This window comes from Hyperolius riggenbachi, chromosome 9, assembly GCF_040937935.1.
Source record: "Hyperolius riggenbachi isolate aHypRig1 chromosome 9, aHypRig1.pri, whole genome shotgun sequence".
Classification (NCBI taxonomy): Eukaryota; Metazoa; Chordata; class Amphibia; order Anura; family Hyperoliidae; genus Hyperolius; species Hyperolius riggenbachi.
The window spans coordinates 227,904,480-227,926,877 of NC_090654.1; the positions used below are offsets into that span (position 1 = coordinate 227,904,480).

At 42.8% G+C, this 22,398-nt stretch overlaps 1 protein-coding gene across 5 annotated transcripts in view; it reads left to right on the forward strand.

Annotated features, from left to right (window-relative positions):
* Positions 1-22,398, forward strand: part of SIPA1L1 (signal induced proliferation associated 1 like 1) — a 370,713-nt gene that overhangs the window by 259,160 nt on the left and 89,155 nt on the right. For all 5 annotated transcript variants that reach the window (XM_068254095.1, XM_068254094.1, XM_068254096.1 and 2 more), the window contains one exon: positions 1,359-1,462. In XM_068254095.1, coding sequence (XP_068110196.1) covers positions 1,359-1,462 — 104 coding nt within the window. The remainder of the gene's footprint in view (positions 1-1,358; positions 1,463-22,398) is intronic.

Below are 22,398 nucleotides of genomic sequence, written 5' to 3' on the forward strand. Positions count from 1 at the left end.
TTCTGAGCCCCCCTGCGGAGGCATCCCTTGCAGGGTCTATTGTTACGCCCCTGGGAACATATAAAGATCCTTAAGGTTAGAGAAACCGAGAGCCCAATATAGTGTAGTATGTTCAGCATAAAATTAGTAAAGATAATTAGTGAGAAGAGTATACTCACAAACGTGGGTTACCACAAAGGCAACCACTGTATAGGCAGGTGAGGTGATTAGACCTGTCCTCACTCAGGATTAAGAAGTCGCTCTCTGTAGATCAGAAAAGGGGTAGATCACCCCTCCACCAGGGGTGGACATGGTACAGAATTTCAGCAGTCTGAGGCGCTGCTATTGCTGAAATTCTGTTTGTCTGATGAAGCGGGCGTGGCCTCCGAAACGCATTGCACTTTTGGGGTACTATATAATAAATGTGATTACTACTATACAGACAGTCTCTCGTGTCTGCTTTATGGAGGTAAGTCCACCGCTTCCTCCAAGCAAATTTTAAAGGTTTTATCCACTTTTACCCTGCTGGCGCCTCTGTTCCCCGTTTGATATAAAGATCCTTATTTCATCTGCCTTTTTATAAGCACTTCCTTTGTTAAACCTTCTGTACCTAAAACATGTAAAGCATTGTTTTCCACGCCATATACAGGTAACTTACATAAAAGGCCACCTTCTAGATAACATTCCAGTGTTCCCCAGTGCCCCTGTTCTGTAATGCAATGGGAGCAAAACAGCCACAACACTCACATCTACCATAGTACCCATGGCTAGCAGTTAGGGAACAGATGACCTGTCAGGTCTAGGAACCACTTGCAGTGCTTTGAAATCGCCGACCTTTCCAAAATCACTAGGCTAATGGTAATGCAGGTGGTTCCACTACCACGACTGTGACTTCCTCAAATCCCAGTCGTAGCTCCTGAAGCATTTTTGTGATTTTCTCAGAGTGATTCTATAGCTAGCAATTACTGCCAAATTGTTTTACGCTATACAAAACGCAAACTGTGTTTTTGGGAATTGCAGTGATTTCTGAAAGCGCAAATGGGTCCTAGGAGTCTTTGGATGGTTTTCACGTTTGCATTTGAACAAGAGACCTTCAGATCAGAGAAGAACTGCATCGAGAGCCATGAGGTGCTTTAAGGGAAAGTTTAAGTGTAATATCTTTTCATTTACAACGGCTGTGATTTATGCTTGCCTTTTAACTGTACCTCTGCTTCGTGTAGGAATATGGTGAACATGCATATTATTATATTGACTGCTCATATGCCGTTACAATGTGTGGAATTCACAATATTGCTCTTCGTGTCAGAGCTCAGATTTACATGTGTATTCTGTTTCTAGGCATTCTGTTTACTAATTTTAAGTTTCTGTTCATTTTACAGCTGATTCTACTGGTACTCACTCTCTGTACACCATGTATAAGGATTATGAAATTATGTTTCATGTGTCTACAATGCTGCCATATACACCAAACAACAAGCAACAGGTAAGATGCCGCTTATCTGAATTCTTGCATCAGTAATCTCCCTCTTCCCTCCCCCCTTTCAGTTCACTACACCTCCACAAAACCTTCCTACATATCCCCAAAACTTTAATACATCCCCCACCCATGAGTTGACCATGCTGTTCCTTTCACCATACTGGCTTTCAGCTGTCTAGCTATCCTCTTGAGGCCACACCTCACACTAATTTGAGGAAGAAAAAAAAATAAAGTTATAGTTACAAGCTAGCCCTGCCTACCTAGGCAACCTCCTGCACTGTCACCCTGGCCACACTCCCTGATATATGACTGAATGGAAGAGTGAGTTAGTATATAATGTGGCCGTGGTCTCTTTCCTCATGAAACTGTGTGTCGGGGGGGGGGGGGGGGGGGGGCTGGATAATAGGCACCATGTGCCAGAACCCCCTTTCAGTTATCACAATAGCAGGTTGCGCTGCTGTGAACCACTTTATGAAGTGGCATGAGTAGCTGTGCATTAGATGCAGTGTGACACCCCTTCCAGACAGCAATGACCCTCCTCTAAACGACCCAAGAAATCTAGTATTGTAACAGTGTGGTGTAATTCCCAAATAAATGTAAGGTTTTTGAAATGGGAGGGTTATGATTCAGGATGGTTTAAAAGGGAGAATGATGACCCAGGAGAAAAAAATCCCAAGTCTGCTTTAATTTATGTTTAGCACTTTTATTTTTTTGCATAGATATGTAGACAGTAGATGGACACATTGGAATATTCTGACTTCAGGATATTTTAGCTAGTGTTATAAACAAATTCTTAGCCATGTACTTAGTTTACTATAAAGGGATTCTACTGTTAATATAAGTGCCCTAGCCAAATAGTTTACTATATCAGAAATTGTCATACTCTATACAAGAATTAGAAGTTCTCACCCATTAATGCAGCTACTGAAAGTGTGCTCCTCTGTCCACATGTCTGGGCAGCCTGGATGATACTGTAGCGTTGCAGTCATGCACAAACAAATCCTTCAATATCACTCCAGATACAATACTATACATACATAGCACCCCTGCACAAGCAAGCCACAGATGATGGGCAATTCCCTTAGTTGACCAATTGAGGTTGTAAATGCAGACAGTGTCTAGGTTTCATGTAGTACAGCAGGGCTGCCCAATAGGTCGATGGCGATCTACCGGTAGATCGTGACCGCCTTCTTGGTAGGTCGCGGCCTCTCGTAAAAGTTTTTTGCGGCCAGCAGCTCATCGTGTTTAGCTGCTGGCCAATAAGGATGCAGGTGAGGAGAGAGGGAGGAGAGAGGCAGCGCGGCCGCTACGTCATGGCTGGGGGCGGCGACGGGCAGCCTGCAACATGCGTGCTTGTAACGTGCCCGGCGCCGCCCCCAGCCATGACGTAGCCACCGAGCCGCCTCTCTCTTCTCCGCCGCTTCTCTCCTGCATCCCATTGGCCTGCTAGAGTCTCTCCTCGCCGCCTCTTCTCCTCTGCCTGCCTGCTAACCTACGCTGCAGGTAAATACCCCTGGAGGGTCCATATACCTGGCTAACCTACACTGGGGGACCATATACCTTGCTAACCTACACTGGGGGCCCATATACCTTGCTAACCTACACTGGGGGCCCATATACCTTACTAACCTACACTGGGGGCCCATATACCTTGCTAACCTACACTGGGGGCCCATATACCTTGCTAACCTACACTGGGGGCCCATATACCTTGCTAACCTACACTGAAGGCCCATATGCCTGGCTAACTACACTGAGGGCCCATATACCTGGCTAACCTAAACTGAGGGCCCATATACCTGGCTAACTACACTGAGGGCCCATATACCTGGCTAACTACACTGAGGGCCCATATACCTGGCTAACTACACTGAGGGCCCATATACCTGGCTAACTACACTGAGGGCCCATATACCTGGCTAACTACACTGAGGCCCCATATACCTGGCTAACCTACACTGGGGGCCCATATACCTGGCTAACCTAAACTGAGGGCCCATATACCTGGCTAACTACACTGAGGGCCCATATACCTGGCTAACTACACTGAGGCCCCATATACCTGGCTAACCTACACTGGGGGCCCATATACCTGGCTAACTACAATGAGGGCCCATATACCTGGCTAACTACAATGAGGGCCCATATACCTGGCTAACCTACACTGAGGGCCCATATACCTGGCTAACTACAATGAGGGCCCATATACCTGGCTAACCTAAACTGAGGGCCAATATACCTGGCTAACTACAATGAGGGCCCATATACCTGGCTAACCTACACTGGGGGCCCATATACCTTGCTAACCTACACTGGGGGCCCATATACCTTGCTAACCTACACTGCGGGCCCATATACCTTGCTAACCTACACTGGGGGCCCATATACCTTGCTAACCTACACTGGGGGCCCATATACCTTGCTAACCTACACTGGGGGCCCATATACCTTGCTAACCTACACTGGGGGCCCATATACCTTGCTAACCTACACTGGGGGCCCATATACCTGGCTAACCTACACTGGGGGCCCATATACCTGGCTAACTACACTGAAGGCCCATATGCCTGGCTAACTACACTGAGGGCCCATATGCCTGGCTAACTACACTGAGGGCCCATATACCTGGCTAACTACACTGAGGGCCCATATACCTGGCTAACCTACACTGAGGGCCCATATACCTGGCTAACCTACACTGAGGGCCCATATACCTGGCTAACCTAAACTGAGGGCCCATATACCTGGCTAACTACACTGAGGGCCCATATACCTGGCTAACTACACTGAGGGCCCATATACCTGGCTAACTACACTGAGGGCCCATATACCTGGCTAACCTACACTGGGCTCCCATATACCTGGCTAACCTACACTGGGGGCCCATATACCTGGCTAACCTACAATGAGGGCCCATATACCTGGCTAACCTACAATGAGGGCCCATATACCTGGCTAACCTACAATGAGGGCCCATATACCTGGCTAACCTACACTGAGGGCCCATATACCTGTCTAACCTACACTGAGGGCCCATATACCTGGCTAACCTACACTGAGGACCCATATACCTGGCTAACCTACACTGAGGGCCCATATACCTGGCTAACTACACTGAGGGCTCATATACCTGGCTAATCTACACTGAGGGCCCATATACCTGGCTAATCTATACTGAGGCCACTTAACCTATGCTGCAGGCACATATACCTGGCTAACCTACGCGGGGGGGTGCTTAGCATTTTAGGACGTTGGTAGATCTCCTGGCCTCGGCAAATTTTAAAGTAGCTCGCGAGCCGAAAAAGTGTGGGCACAGCTGTAGTACAGTAATGCAGAGTGCTCAATGCTCAGGGAATTTGCATGCAGTAAGCAGGCAGCAGCTTACACAGATAACCTAGGTCTTAAAGAGAACCTAAAGTCACCCCAAAAAAATGAGATGAACTCACCTGGGGCTTCCCTCAGCCCCCTTCAGACGATCGGTGCCCTCGCAGCCCCGCTCTGACGCTCCAGGACCCGCCGGCGAACACTTCCGGTTTGGCCGTCACTGGCCGACAGGCATGGGAGCGCGAGTGATTGTTCGCGTTCCCAGCCTGTATATTGCCCCCTATGCTGCTATTGCGGCCTCCTGGCGGGGCTGCGAGGGCACCGATCGTCTGCAGGGGGCTGAGGGAAGCCCCAGGTGAGTTAATCTCATTTTTTTGGGGTGACTTTAGGTTCACTTTAAGTTGATGCCGCTTGCAGTCTTTATCCCATGTACTGGTAATCCACGCAGGCCTGGAGTGAGGTGCATATAGCAAGCAGGTTACAAGTGGGTGCTGGTCCACCCAACGACTATGGCTTTTGGGTCTCCAACTGATGCTTTCACCCTCCCAGTTTCCACTATAGCCAGAATAGAGTCCTGCAGGGCATACATTTGAAAAAGCCGCAAGTTTAAAAGGGCACAGGATAGCGGAATATCGGTACTGCTATCAATATTCTACAACGCTCATATAGTGTAATATCGGTAATATTTACCAATATTTTACCATGACCTAACCTCTCCATACTCTCACATAGACCCGTCCACTAGTGGCGCCTAACCCTTAACCCCACATCCGGTGGTGCCTAATCCATAACCCGGTGGGCAACTAAATTTAACCCCCCACCCCAACTAACCTTAACCCCGACATCTTGTTTTAAAAGGGCACCCAAATTGCAGCTACAAATAGTGGTGACAAATAGCAGCGATAAATAACGAATACACATAGAAAATGGTGGCAATAAATAGCAGATACACATACAAAGTAGCAGCTTCAAATAGGGGCTACACATAGCAAGTAGCAGCTACAAATAGCGGCTTATCGCTGCGCCAGATTAATACGGTTAGCACCAAGATCTCTGTACAGCTGCTATGCGGTGTTTTCACCTACTTACTGCAGGAGCCAAAAAGCTGGTTCACTACAACTGAAGTTCTATTATATCTGAGTTTCCTATAACCGATGCTACACCCATATACTTATAATGGCACTTGGCGGGCCATGGACATTTAATTTAATAAACCCAATTTTTTTCTAGATTTGTTTGCTATAATGAGATTATACTACATAACTATGAAGAGGGAAGGGGTAGCTAAATATGGAGCAAGCTGTATATCCTGCTGTTGTAGCTTATTTTTGAGAGAACATTAGCAATTGGAACAGGTTTTATTTTAACATTCTCATGACCATGTTGGTAGCCACCATCTGATGCAGCTGTAGCACTGAGATCATTGCCAGATCCAGCTGAAAATGACTAGTTCCGGTAACCTCATCTTATGTCATGTCTGTAGGCAGCTTTACACATGATAAATGTGTGTGAAACCTTGTCTGATATTCAGCTTCTAAGCCGGTATTTATTACAATGTGTTAAATATTATTTTTTGAAGCTGGATTCCAGGCAAAACAAATAGCAGATGTCCAATTCCCACCTCTTTATTAAAGAGAACCCGAGGCGTAATAAATGCCCAAAAGAGTTTACCTCCTTCAGAGGATTCTCACGTTGTCCTCCATTCCTCCACTGATGCCCGCCTTAACATGGGGACTGTGCTTCTCTTCTGGCACGAGTGCGGCCGCGCCTGGGCAGTAGCACGGAGCCCGATGTAATTACTGATCATGTGACAACCAATGCTCTGCGATGGGGCGGCATGGGAATCCTCTATAGTATTGGTGCCCAACCTTTTTTTGCCTGAAAGCCAGAACACATACATACCTGGGAGTATGTATGTGCAGAGGCAAATTAATGCAGTGATGGTAACCGTCCAGCAGTGGTACCTTCTTCATTTCAGTCTTACAAATGTATAACTGGCAAGTAATCCTGGGCTGTAAAGGCTGAGGGCAGGCTTGATCCTTTCAAAAAGGGGTTAGTGCTGTGACCAGCAGCTTTCTGGGTGATCCCCCAGCCATTCAGCTAGAATTTAATTAGTTGAAGGGTCAGCATGGAGCACAGTTTATGGGGCCAAGAAAGTTGTTCACAGGTTGGCTGGGCAGCCAGGGGGGTTGATGGCTGGGATTGGAGTACAGTCGGAGTAGTACAGTATTTAGGCCGGAGCATAGCATCAGGGAGCGGAGAGCCTGACAGCAGATTCTAATCTGGTCTCTATCCTCAACCATTGGTTGCTGAAGGCTGATTCCTATTGGAGGGAGGTTCCTGCAGCAGCCAATGGATGAGGGTCTCTAACTATCACAGCACGAACGTGAGTATGCTAGTTTACCGTCCTATGATGCAATCCCCTGATCCTCCGTGGGACACAAAAGCCAGCTTCGCGAGCCGTAGGTTTGGGCATGCCTGCTCTATAGGATCTAGAAGCTTTCCTCTTCTTAGATATATGTTTTCATACTCTAGGATTGCCTCGGGTACACTTAAAACCATGCCTGGTAGTAACGTTGCTGTATATCATAGATTCATGCAGATACCCGGTTTTGAAATTTGCAAAAAATAAAAATCATGAAACCAGGCACATGACCTTTGGTCTACGATCTGGCAGTTTGGGTCATGCCTTATCTCGCTGGAGAGGGACTAATGGTTAATGGTCATGTGGTCGTTTTGATTTTTGGGCATTTTTTATTTATTTTAAAATCAGATATTAGCAGTAATGTTAAAATTTTACTTATGCTTTACATGTTTTAATTTTAAATGGGCTTTACTTAAGTTGACCTACTATTTAATGTGCATAGAATTCAGCTGTTATCCTCATAAGTCAGTATACAGTGAAAATGGTAATGAGCTGAATCTTATATTGTGGATACTAAATATGATAAGCAGAGATTGCAGGCGACCAGAAAGTCTCCCTCTTCCCCCATTGCTTGTGTCCACTGAGGATGAGGGAGCAGAGTTTAATGAGGCACAAAACTGTACTTGCTCAAGTCTGATAAGGGGCCATGGCAGTGAGACGTAACCTGGGTATCCGCCTCTTGCCATGGCCCTCCACACTGTGCTCCATACTTTCAATACTTCCTGTCTCACAGTTGAAGTTCTGGCTGTGACCAAGATATTGTTGGACACATGCCATGCACTACTTTTGCTTATATGGTACATACAAGTGATGTTATGTGGAAAAAAAAATGAAAAATAACCCACTGAGATTGGAGAAATACCACAAGTTAAATTATGATAGCAAATAACCTTATCCCCGACAGGGCTGTGGAGTCGGTACAAAAATCATCCGATTCCTCAGTTTATGAAACCTCCAACTCCACATACCCAAAATTGCTCCGACTGCTTAGTTTAATTTTACAAACGCTATATATTTGGTTCAAAAAAATCCTCCGACTCCTCAGTTTATTGAAACCACCGACTCCAGGTACCCAAAATTGCTCCGACTCCACAGCCCTGCGCCCTGGCATTTGCTACATATACATTCACATTCAGTTCTGCCAGTCTTGAGTATGTGTGTAGTTTACAGAGAGGAGGAGGAGGCCTCCCACGCTGGGATACTGACAGCAGGAGGCTTGATACTGCAGGAGAATGCATGAGCAATCAACAGACATGGCTGCAGAGGCGTTATGGTGCCTCTACAGACACTGATTAAAAATAACACATTTTCAGGTAACAAAAGTTGAAAATTTCCCCTGCAGGCATTTTGGCTGTATAGACCATTAGGCCTTCTCACACTGACAGTGTTCTGAACTGATTTTCAGTATAGCTGATCACAAGGTTGGCACCACTATAGAGGGAATCACAGAGACGCATTAAAAGTTCATACACACCTACCAACTATCTGTCTAACTATCTACCAAAGTTGTCTGTTAAGCCCCACACAACTTTTGTTGTGAAACAAGTTGAAACAACAACAAAAAAGTATTTTGCTATTGTTCAAAGAGCTGATAAGACTGATAAGAAATCAATCCAACTGTTGGGATTGACTACTTATCAGTCTTATCAGCTTTTTTTAACAATAGCAAAATACTTTTTTTTTAGTTTCAACTTGTTTCACAACAAAAGCTGTTTGACAATTGTGCTGCATAATGCTGGGAATACACGGTACGTTTATACCGCTTGATTGAGCCATTTAGATGGCTCGATTGATCATTTCCGACATGTCCGATCACCCGCCCGATCGATTCCACGCTCGGTACCGCATGGGGGACAATGGAAAAAGATAAGGAAAACCAGCAGAAGATAAGAGAATCGCACGCGGGGTCGAGCGGGGAATCGATCGGGCAGCAGAATGGAGCAGCGGAAACGCACAGTGTATTCCCAGCATAATAGGCCACTGCTGAGCATGTGAATGGGGCTTAAGACACGTTTGGCAGATAGTTGGACAGATAGTTGGTAGGTGTGTGTGAACCTTTAAAGGATACGCGAAGTGACATGATGAGATAGACATGTGTATGTACAGTGCCTAGCACACAAATAACTGTTGTGTTCCTTTTTTTTTCTTTCTCTGCCTGAAAGAGTTAAATATCAGGTATTTAAGTGGCTGGCTCAGACCTGACTCAGACAGGAAGTGACTACAGTGTGACCCTCACTGATAAGAAATTCCCCTTTTTATCTCTTTTTTTGCTCTCAAAAGCCATTTGCTGCTAGGACAGTGTTTTATAGTTGGAATTTCTAATCAGTGAGGGTCACATTGTAGTCCCTTCCTGACTGCGTACGGACTGAGTCAGCCACTTGCATACCTGATATTTAACGCTTTCAGGCAGAGAAAGAAAAAAAGGAACACAGCATAGTTATTTGTGTGCTAGGCAATGTCACTTCGGGTGTTAAGACTGAAAGTAGTGCAGTTTGCCCAAAAGATAATCGCAGACCCTGTTGCATTTGTCCTTTGTTTGCAATGGTATCCAATGAAAATAAAATCACAAAATGCATTGTGTGAAAATGCCCCAAATAACACTTTATGGGCAAAATTCGCAAAGCTTTTTTTTTTTGCCTGTTTTTCACTGTTTTCACCTTATCCATGTTACATTTTTAAGTTCCTAAAGAGCAAAAATATATATAATTAAGGTAAGAAATGTAATATTGAAATGAAGGTAATCAGGAACAACTTATTTTCAGTGATTATTTTGCTTGTTAGGCCTCGTTCACAACATTTAGCGCAGATGGCTGTGCGATTGGAACGCAACGCGTCCGATCGCACGCCATCTGCGCTCCTATGCGCTGCGCTGCAGATCCCATTCATTACAATGAATGGGATCTGCGCTGCGATTCCCAAAAATGCGTGCAGCACGCGATAGCGCAATCGCGCTGCCACGCAGCGCATATGATGGGAACGGTAGAAGGGCTGTCTATGCCCTTCTACCGTTCTTGCGTGTCGCACACTATACGCGCTGCCAAAATGCGGACGGCAGCGCGTATAGTCTGAACGAGGCCTAAGTGTGCTGAAAAGTTATTTTTATTAATTAGGTGATAAATAAATAAGTCATTTATGAGACGTTTTGTGAATTAAGCCCTTTATATTAGAATTGGGAAGGGAGTGTCAGGTGTTTTGCAGCTGCTTTACCTTTTTACTTCTTGAGCAGCACAAAGATCTTTCCTGCTCACTCCGATATCGGTCTATTGGACTGTCATTGTGATGAGTGGTGTCCGTACCGAACAGTGAGTGGCAGGGAACGAGTGTAGATTCAGGATCAATAAAGTTTGTATTTCTGATTATTTTTCTTTCTTAAAACCAAAGGCATTTGCAATAATTCAGCTTTAAGTGAGCAACTGTGGTTTCCCATGAAGCATCACTTCTGAATATGCAAATTATCCATTTATGCCCCTGAAAGCAAAGTACAAATCCACTGGTATAAAGTGAGCCTTTTGCTTATAAATTATACACAGCCACACCAATCCAACATGCATACTGCTTCAGACTTTCTGATCCTCATCAGTGTATGGCAGGGATTGAGGTGGCTCAATAGGTTGCTCGCACACTGCATGCATTTGTTTGTAGTTGTGAGGCAGCGACAAACGAACAAGAGACAACAGCATATTTATGGCGACTGTTTAAACTCGCGACAGTTGTACACATGTGACAACAGAGTGAAGACACGATGGAAGCTGTCTGCCAGAGCCATGTATAGTGGTAGTACTATGGTAGTGACTGCTGTCTGTAGAAGACTTCTGGACACACAACAGGACACCCACAGATTAAGCGACGGTTCGTGAGACTAAAGTCACAAGAGATTCACTAGCTGAATCACTTCTCTACCACAGGTTTTTTCCCCTTCAAAAGCTCTTCCCATTCATTCGGTAATAACTTTATCACTAATTATCACACTGAAATGATCTATACATTTATTTTTTGCGGGAAAAACTAGGCTTTGTTTGGGCAGTACTTTATGCTAAGAATTATATTATCTTATATGGATTTGACAGGGAAGAGGAAGAAAAAAATGAAAAAAATCACCATTTCTCAGCTTTCAGCCATTTTAGTTTAAAAATAAAATGTGCTATTGTAGATAAAACAGACACATTTTATTTGCCCATTTGTCCCGGTTATTACAATGTTTAAATTGTGTCCCTAGTACAAAGTATGGTGATAATATTTTATTTTGGGTTAGGGGTGAAGGAGTTTCAAAAATAATGAAAATGTATTTAATGTTTCTATGGTAAGTGAATAATGGTGTATTTGGAAGTAGTTTTACTTTTTAGCCACAAGATGGTGCTATACGTACTCAGTTTTCTAAAAATAGAAAACAAAACCAAATATTTACATGTGTTTATAGGTGTTTGTAAACAAGGACGTAGAAAAGCGTGGCAGAAGTTGCTAAGTGGTTAAACATGGCTGTGTCTGCAGACAGTCTCCTGACATTCTTTGTTGCTTGCCGTATTTACACGAATGAACCGTCATTCAACATGTGTCTGTACAGACATTTGTACGCTGTGTGTATGGGCCTTTAGGGGCTAAACCATACTGGAAAGTTTTTTTTCATTTGTAGAATAGAAAAATCTCTCAAGATACTTGGGCAAAGTATCTAAAACTATGTGCGGGCCACTTTACATCTAGAGGATTTTGAGACTTAGCAATCTTTCTTTTGAAAGATGATAGTTCAGCTTTTTTAAAAAAGTGATCTAGCTGTTTTTTATGTAATGGTAAAAGTAGATTTCATGATGTGGAACAGATTCACGCTCATGTGATTCTGATGGAAGACATACAGTTTTAAGTTATATTTTGTAAATTTCCTTGCAATGCAGATATCTAATCATATACACCTTGATAAGCAGCATTGATAAATAATAATAAACTATTTTCTTCTGAATTTTATTGTAGCTTTCTTATAGGAAACAATCTCAAGACTGAAGCTAAATGTGTATTATCCTATGCAGTGTTCTCTATGATCTGTGTGACACAGTCAGCTGCATATTACATTTCAGGGGTGAATCTGTCAGGCAGCTGCACTGCCAGAACTCACATACAGAAAATATGTTTGAGTTTGTTGAGTAGGTTTTCCTAAATCATTTAGAGAGGTTGTTGTTGATGATACTTTGGTGTCAGGATTTTTAGAAGTGACATTGTCAAAATGTAGACCTGGAGTTCTAGTCCTCATTTGGTACAACAAATTGTAATCTCTACAGCAGGTATAAAATTAGCAATGTTATCTCGGAGACAGAAGAGATGATTGATGATTCAAGCTGATCTTCGTATTATTATTACTCATACACTATATACATTGTGTTGCGCATCCTGAAATGTAGGATTGTAACAGTGGTGTGAAATCGCATCGCAGCACTTACATTGCATTATACCGTCCATATGCTTGCACCACATGTATCACGCAGTAACGCACGCCAGGCCATGTTCCGTTGGAACTCAACACAAAGCACCACAAAACTACCAGTGAAATTTGATTGTATCACATTTTGGTGCGAGTGTGTTGTCTGTTGTGCCTTGATGCAAAGGACATAGTGTGAATGGAGCCAAAAACTCCCTCCTGGCATATATATATATATATATATATATATATATATATATATATATATATATATATATATATATATATATATATATATACCGTATATTCTGGCGTATAAGACGACTGGGCGTATAAGACGACCCCCAACTTTTCCAGATAAAATATAGAATAAAAATATTTAAAAAATCATATACTGGTGCTATGTTGGAACAGATACTGGTGTTGTACTGTATGTGGTACCCAGCAGAGTTGCTCAAATCCAAATTTGGGAGATACCCGGATAGTTATATCTGGGTATCTTCCAGTAAACCTGTGCGGGCTGGGCGGGGGGGGGGTCAATCTTACCTGTATGACGTCTTCTTCGGTCCGTCCCTGACGCCTCCCACGATGCGTTCCATGCACCGGTCACGTGACTACAAACACTTCCTCTTTCAACCCAGGAGGAGGAAGTGCTTGTAGTTACGTGACCGCCGCTTGGACCGCATCGTGGGAGGCGCCAGGGCCGGACCAAAGAAGACGTCATACAGGTAAGATTGACCCCCCCGCCCAGCCTGCACAGGTTTACTGGGAGATATCCGGATAGAACTATCCGGGTATCTCCCGAATTCGGATTTGAGCAACTCTGGTACCCAGTATATAACAGTATACAGGCGATTGACTGGATGGATTGGTCAACTCTCCCTAAGTGGATTGGTCAGCTCTCCTTGTCTACCTGTTTATCAGAGCGGTATGGAAGAATAGATCGCACTGTGCCCATAAATCATGCCTCTTTCACCCTTCTGGCCCACCCTTGTATCCGATTTACCACCTCCTCTGCCTCTCAGATCTCGCACATGTGCGCCTGCGCCACTTCACTACAGTCCTCAGCAGCAAGATCTGAGAGTTGGTAACAGGATAGGGCGTATCACCCTGCATCAATGACACCTGGCGTATAAGACGACCCCTGACTTTTCTGAAGATTTTCAAGGGTTGAAAAGTGGTCTTATACGCCAGAATATTGTGTGTGTGTGTGTGTGTATATGTATATGTATATGTATATGTATATATATATATATATATATATATATATATATATATATATATATATATATATATATATATATATATATATATATATATATATATATATTTCAACACCCAGCACCTCCTGAATAAGTATTAGGTTTAAGATATATGTTGGCAGGTGACAGCTGGGGAGGGGAGTTGCTAGGTGTCATTGGTGTAATTGTTTTAAAGCGGGATTGTCACCATAAAAATCAAATCTCAACGGCAACTGGTCTGAGTGTATTAAGTGATAAAGATGCTAATCCTGCATTCAAAACTTTCAAAAAAAATTCTGCTGTTATGGTTTGGCGTTATCACATATCTTAGGAGCACTGGCCCTTTAATTGCCATTGCCATCGGCTGTCAAAACAGTTGCATGCTGGGGGTCTTTTTATCTACAATATATTCCTCTTCTTCCCTTCATTTCCCTCTCCTTCTAATGGCATAAGACAGCGCACTTCCTAGGATAGACCTCAGTGGGAGTGTCTGAAGACTCTGGGAGGAGGGCGGGTAACAAATACACAATTAGCAAGAGGAGAAAAAGAGTGAGGGAGGAAATATCAGGATTAGCTTCATTCAAAGGTAACCAAGATGGAAACTGTCTAGAATAAGATTCTCTGCTTTTTGCTTTATAAAATTCACAGGAATCATAACGTGGGTAATCCAATACATCTGTTGATGTAAGTAGAACTAGTATTTATCTACTTCTGTGTGTTTTATTTCTAGATTAGCATGGGTGTCACTTGTTCTTTAAAGTAAGTATGACAGCCTCTGTATCCCTCTCACGTTAGTGTCCTTTAAAGGGGAGTGCACATCTTTATTTCGAGGCTAACTTCATTTACCTGTGGCTTAGCTGTCTACAGGCTGAGAGCCATATTCCTCCTATGCCACAGAGGCAGAGAGAGGAGAGAAAAGGACTTTTAAAGTCAAGTTAATGTCAACCAAACAAAGCTTCCAGAGCCAGGTTTTACCGTATTTTAGCAAATGGTTTGGAAATGCTGGTGACCTTACTCTGAATGGTTACACTACAGAGACTATTGTGGACAGCCTGATCAATAGATCTGTAACATTCCTATTGGCCGCACCTTTTGAAATATTTATAGCTGGTCTTCCTATAAAACAAAATACATTCAAAGAACGCTACAGTCAAAATAAAAGTAAAACATCTATGGCAGCTGACCCCATATAGCAAATGAACAGCTGTGGCATGTTATTAAAAAGGCTGTAAATACCTTTATTTTCCCAAGGAATTTGCAGTCCCGTGACTGCTGGCCTGCTCTCTCCGGGTCCCTGACAGTGGATGGGGCCTGCTAGCTCACTAATTAAAGCAGCAATCTGTGGAAGATACTGACAGTCCGTTTTTCTGCAATTTGGCGCATCTATTCACTTGGTCTACTGAGCCATTTCAAAGCTAATATTTACTCTGGAGTTCCATTGTATTTGTGTTGTTGGTGAGGAGAGCAGCAGAGCTTAGCTGGGCACTCTTGTCATTCACCGAGGAGTTCAGCAGCCCACCAAGCTTGGAAGGTAATAATCAACAATGTAGTAGAAATTCTCTGCTTATAAGTGCTATTGGGAATAACTTTAGCAGAGTTTTTCTGTAATGTTTTAAACGTTGCTCCATCTACTTTTTGTGTTGCGGTGGGCATGCGACTCATCGTATGACCCTTCAGCAGGGAGCCGCAGCAGGGTCATAGAGCCGCCCCCCACTCAGTGACATACTTCCTGCTGGATAGGAAGTATGTCACTGGGGTTCCCTGGGATTACCACTGGTTAGTGCATGCCTGCCGCGATGCACCGCGCTCCATCGTTTACAATATGTGTGTCGCCTGCAGACTTCCATTACCCCAAGCACCATGCATTACGTGTGGAGCTTGCGGTAACACACTGTTGCTCTGGTGTTGGCTTGGATACTTCCGGCACACCACAATGGACCGCAATAAGCGTGAAAGCTTTTGCTGCCCCCTTTCTGTAAAATAGGATAGCGCAACACAGGTTTACCCTGCAAGTGTAAAAGGGGCCTGAAACAACATTCAATGATCATCCACTGCTTATAAAAGTTTGTGGAAGCCAACAGATGCACTTATGCGAACCAGTCACAGCATTTGCTAAAAGACTTATATGGGATTGAGGCACTCGGGAGGACGGCGAGGGACGCATCTATGCTTATGGGGCTGGAGAAAGCCTCGGGTAAATAATAAAAAAAAACCAGCCACTTGACTCATCTCCTAGTCTCTAAGTGTGTGTGAGACAACATAATTCAGGGATATGGAGGCTGCCATATTTATTTCCTTTTAAACCATACTAGTTTCCTGGCAGTCCAGCTGATCTCTTTGGCTGCAGTAAGCCTGCAGCTAATCTAGTCAGACTTCAGTCAGAGTACTTGTTCTGCATGCTTGTTCATTGTCTATGGCTGAAAGTATTAGAGGCAGAGGATTAGCAGGACAGCCAGGCAGTGTGCATTGTTTAAAAGGAAATCAATATGGCAGCCTCCTTATCCCTCTCAGTTCAGATGTCCTTTCTTAAGCTTGGACTATGACAGGGGTGAAAACTGAATTCTGCTGAGACGACATTTAGTAACTTGAATTGCTCAATGAAGCTCTACCAGCACTGTGAATGCATAATAATAATAATAGTTTAATCAATAAAGTTAAATATGGATGCGATTTTCATGCACCCAGGCTTTACTCATACTCATAATTTTAGTTGCATTTTATGCATTAGTTAAAGGGACACTGTAGGGGGGTCAGGGGAAAATGAGTTGAAGTTACCTGGGGCTTCTAATGGTCCCCCACAGACATCCTGTGCCTGCGCAGCCACTCACTGATGCTTCTGCCCCGCCTCCGGTTCACTTCTGGAATTTCTTGACTTTAAAGTCTGAAAACTACTGCGCCTGCGTTGCCGTGTCCTCGCTTCCCCTGATGTCACCAGGAGCGCACGGCGCAGGCACAGACCATACTGGGCCTGCGCAGTACGCTCCTGGTGCCATCAGCGGGAGTGATGACACGGCAACGCAGGCGCAGTGGTTTTCAGACTTTAAAGTCTGAAATTCCAGAAGTGAACCAGAGGCGGGGCCGGAGCATTGGGGAGTGGCTGTGCGGGCACAGGATGTCTGTGGGGGACCATTAGAAGCCCCAGGTAACTTCAACTCATTTTCCCCTGACCCCCCTACAGTGTCCCTTTAATGTCGGTCTGGAATTCATATAAAAAATAAGACCACTGCTAGATGTAGGTGTTTTTGTTTAGCTGTGATATATCTGAAATACCACACCCAGTTTGTTGCAGCATTGCTTTATTTTGGCTCTAGTGTTCAGCTATTATGTAACTGAAATACAGGGTATTGAGGAAGGAGCTGAGGAAAAAGATTTTGCCTGACACTCAAATGTATATCTTATTATAATCAGACTATTTTTAGATGTGGTGTGTCATTTATATCCTGCAATTGTGTGAATATTGCTACAAAACAAAGTTTGTGTTTTGAAACCAAAGTGCGACTTGCATAGCTTCTGCAGAAACTGTGTTCAAGTGACATATGTAAACGAAAATGTCCTCCGAGATGGGGGATAAAAGGGAGGAGCCAGACTTGTCCCAGATAGTGAGTTTAAAACACAACTGTAAAGAGAGGAATATGGTGGCTGTCATATTTATTTATTTTTTAACAATACCAGTTGCCGGGCTATTCTGCTGATCCTCTGCCTCTGCTTTTAGCTATAGACCCTGAACAAGCATATGCAGATCAGTTGTTTCTGACCTCATTGTCAGATCAGACAAGATTATCTGCATGCTTGTTTCTGTTATTCAGACACTACTGCAGCCAAATAGATGATCAGGGTTGCCAGGCAACTGGTAAAGTTTAAAAGGAAATATGGCAGCCTCCATATTCTTCTCACTTTGTGTCCTTTAATAGCAGCTCCCCTAGCAGAGAGCTAATCATACACACACATTGAAGTGGACCCAAATTAAAAATACAAGATTTCAGAAATAAAATCTATTTTCTAAATTATAATAATAAATATCAGCCTTTTTTCAGCTGCATGATGACAAATCTAAAATATTTTACATTTATTGGAGGAACCCCTCCCTTCCTTTCATATTGCCGGGACAGAATCCGGCAGACTGGTGGAGTAGGTGGTGTCCGGCAAAGGAGGAATTGCTAATGGCTGCCACCTGTATAACCCTAGTTATAAAAAGAGAAGGGTGAAAGGCATGCACTGAAATGCTCATAGGCTTGAAGGAGTGTTTTTTATATGTGTATGTGTCAGAGTGGTGCAACTAAATATTTTGAATTAAAAAAAATGTTTGGTTTGGGTCCGCTTTAAGGTGATCCAAAGAACTTTTTGAGAAAGGGGGCACCATGGCCATATGACCAGAATTTTGGGGTCTAAAAAAGACTTGGGCATGATTCACTACTTCAGATGGGGATTGTTTAACTTTTGGCAAAAGCCTAGAAAGTCATTCATACACTTAAACTGTATGAGGGTTGGCACAGGAAAGGTTCATACACACCTACCAACTATCTGTCCAACTATCTACCAAATTTGTCTGTTAAGCCCCATACAACTTTTGTTGTGAAACAAGCTAAAACAACAAAAACAAGTATGTTTCTATTGTTCAAACAGCTGATAAGAAGTAAATCCAATTGTTGGATTGACTTCTTATCAGTCTTATCAGCTTTTTGAACAATAGCAAAACACTTTTAATTGTTTCAACTTGTTTCACAACAATAGCTGTTTGACAATTGTGCTGCATAAAAGAACGCTGTTGAGCGTGTGAATGGGGCTCAACAGACAAGTTTGGCAGATAATTGGACAGATAGTTGGTAGGTGTGTATGAACCTGAAGACAACGGTCATATCTTCTCTTGTCAGACTAGGAAACAGTTATTAGTGTTGGGACTAAAGGTACATACACATGTCTGATATTTCTGAACTTTTCGTTCAGACCGGTCATTTGAACGACAGTTTGTTATGTGTACGAACGATTGTTAGACTGATGGCAGCAGTTTTGACTGATCTGCTTGGTGGATCCGTGGACTAACTGTCATTCAAACTACAGTTAGGTCCGTACATGTGTACAAACGACTTGTTGTTTGAAAGTCTATTAGTTTGACACTAATAGACTTTCAAACAACAAGTCATTTGATCAGTCATTTGATCTAGTCCATTGTTCTATAAAGTCCATTGACCTGTCAAACGACATGTAAATTAGCTGTAATTAGCATTTCAAATGCTTTGTCGTCTGTGTGTACAAGGAGTCTGAACGAGTTTTTGTTTGAATGACAAATCATTCAAACATTCGTTTTGAACGACAATCGGGCATAAAATGACATGTGTATGCACCTTAAAGACCTGAGATTTCCACCAATCAAACACTGCCCGAGAGATATACCAGGGAAATAACTATCAAACACGAAGTCCTAAAGGACGCAGCCCTGTAGGTATTCAAAAGCAAGTATTAATTTGCTTCCAAGTCGCATATCAAAATGATAAAAATGGGGTATACTCAATCTGTATCCCCTGGTCTCATCCTTTCGTATAAAATGGTAGGTCTAAAATGTTGATGGAGGTCTTTGCTTATCCCCCAATCTCCTGTAGTTATCAGAGGAGACTGGTGTAGCTATTCCACCATATAAACCTGCAGGACAGTACCTACAAAAGGACAGTACCTAAAAAAAGCACAAGAGGAGGGATGGTGCTCGCTGGGTGCAGTCAAATAACTAGCTCCCCGAGTACCGCTCGTGAGACCCTTCAGGATGTGCCCCTTGGTAGGAGACATGCATATACATTGAAAGAGGGTGGTATATACAAAGTGCTGTTGCTATATACAAGGTGCTGTATAATGGGAACCATCCTGAAGGGTCTCACAAGCGGTACTCGGGGAGCTAGTTATTTGACTGCACCCAGCGAGCACCATCCCTCCTCTTGTGCCTTTTTTAGGTTCTGTCCTTTTGTAGGTACTGTCCTGCAGGTTTATATGGTGGAATAGCTACACCAGTCTCCTCTGATAACTATAGGAGATTGGGGGATAAGCAAAGACCTCCTTCAACATTTTAGACCTACCATTTTATACGAAAGGATGAGACCAGGGGATACAGATTGAGTATACCCCATTTTTATCATTTTGATATGTGACTTGCAAGCTAATTAATACTTGCTTTTGAATACCTACAGGGCTGCGGTCTTTAGGACTTAGTGTTTGATTTCCACCAATCAGCTGGAAAAAACACCTGTATTTTAGCCACTGTGATATTTTATCTGTAGCCAACTTTGGTGGCACTTGGCTGAATTGTACTGTAGGACTATTCAAAACCACTTTGTAACATTAGCAGAAATAAACGGAGTTTCCTTAAAAGTTTAAACTGGTATCTGATGCGTAAGCAATTGTTCTGCTGTTAAAATTAAAGGAAGCCTTAAACTTGAAGCAATAAAGACTATAGTATCAGTGCCCGATACTGCCATTTCCCGTTTCCAACGCTGAACATCCTAATAGAATATAGACAATAAAGTAATGTTATATTAAAGGTAATTATGCAGATCCCACAGCAGTTAAAACAGTCAGCTCCATAGAGAAATAATTACAAGTGCGCTACAGTAAGTGGTTGTCAGCACAAGTTGCCATAGGAACGAGTCTGGATTCCTGCAGCCTGCTTTTTGTTCACAAATAGAATTTACTGCTGGGGAATGGGGGGCAGGGGCTTTCAGAGTTAAATCGGAAATGCATTATTTATTTCATCTAGCATGTTTTCACTTGTTATGCTTATGGACAGGCACTGTTGTGTCTTCAAGCATCAGAGAGGTCACAGACCTTGATATGGAAAGCCTGAGGGAGTTTATTTAAATTGGCCATTTATGTCTTAGGGCTGGATGCAGAGCTCTATACCTGTATGTTAATGCAGTGTTGGTAGGCATGAACACACACATGCCTATATCATTTTTCTTTCATTTCATTTTCTCTAATTTTGTCGCCTTTGTCTTTTTTTTTTTGCCTCGTCAACCTGCAGCAGTGACAGAAGCAGAACCTTATATGTGGGGTTGTGTGGGATTCCAGAAACAGACTAGGTATAAAGCACAATGAGATGTACATTAAAGTGGTCCTATATCCCAGGAATGTCATTTTGCATATGTCGTTAGCAGGCAGCATGTTAATGACCCAGTTATTGTTCTATTTTCTTTCCTTTTGTGACTTGGTGACACTGTGACCAAATCCTGTGAAGTAAATCAAATCTGTGAAAACGTAACAGTTGACTTATTTCAGTATTCTATATCTGGCTTGAGTGTCCTTTTTATCTACCTTGAAATGACCTTTCTTCTGTGATGCATTTTTTATATTTCTAATTCGGGAATTACAATCAATTTTTCTGATTAGTCAGATTTTTAAATGCTACGTTTTGCATGTGTTACATTTTCCCCAATTATGAGAAATATTGGTTGAGTCTAGAAACCAAAAGATTAGCAATCCTATACCATTACATTTTCAGAAAAATAATGTGAAAAATTCAGCCGCTCCCAAAGGTCTCTAGAGCCCTTAACCAGTACATAACCAGCTATATTTCATGTTTAAAGGACAACTGAAGAGAGAGGTATATGGAGGCTGCCATGTTTTATGTTTAAAGGACAACTGAAGAGAGAGGTATATGGAGGCTGCCATGTTTATTTCCTTTTAAGCAATACCAGTTGCCTGGCAGCCCTGCTGATCCTCTGCCTCTAATACTATTAGCCATAGCCCCTGAACAAGCATGCAGCAGATCAGGTGTTTCAGACTTTAAAGTCTGATCTGACAAGATTAGCTGCATGCTTGTTTCTGGTGTTTTTCAGATACTACTGCAGATAGATCAGCAGGGCTGCCAGGCAACTGGTATTGATTAAAAGGAAATAAATATGGCAGCCTCCGTATACCTCTTACTTCAGTTCCCCTTTAAGCTGCAAATCAGCACTGTACAATTTCTGTAGAAAGCAGAACAAATGTTTCAGAGGAACTAATCTTCATTATCGCATACACTAAGGAAGGCAAATGTAGCGCACATACTTCCTATTGCCCCATAAGAGATAAACAACCTACAGGCCACAAATACATAAAATAACAAATACTGTAGGCAAATTCTTATCCATTATATTTGTACAAGCATTCAACTTATTAAGCTGATTTTTTTACACGTTTGCATTAAGAAAAAAATAGTGAAAAACAACCTCTCAGGCCTCTTGCACACTGCAAGTGATTCCGATTCCGCTTTTTAATCAGTTTTTACATCCGATTCAGATTCAGATTTGCAGTTTGCTCCCTGCACACTGCAAATCGGAATCTGAATCGGATGTAAAAACTGATTAAAAAGCGGAATCTGAATCGCTTGCAGTGTGCAAGAGAGCTCGATTTCTGATCATGTAATTACTTCTCAAGTTCTATGCTGCAGTGGTAGAGAAAAACCCAGTCTGTACCAGTTTCAATGATGAAAAGGAAAATGACTTTGTCATTCAGTAATAGAATGTTTGTGTGTAATTAGAATACACTTTGGCTGAGCACGGTAAGGAGGCCATTAATTAAAACCGGT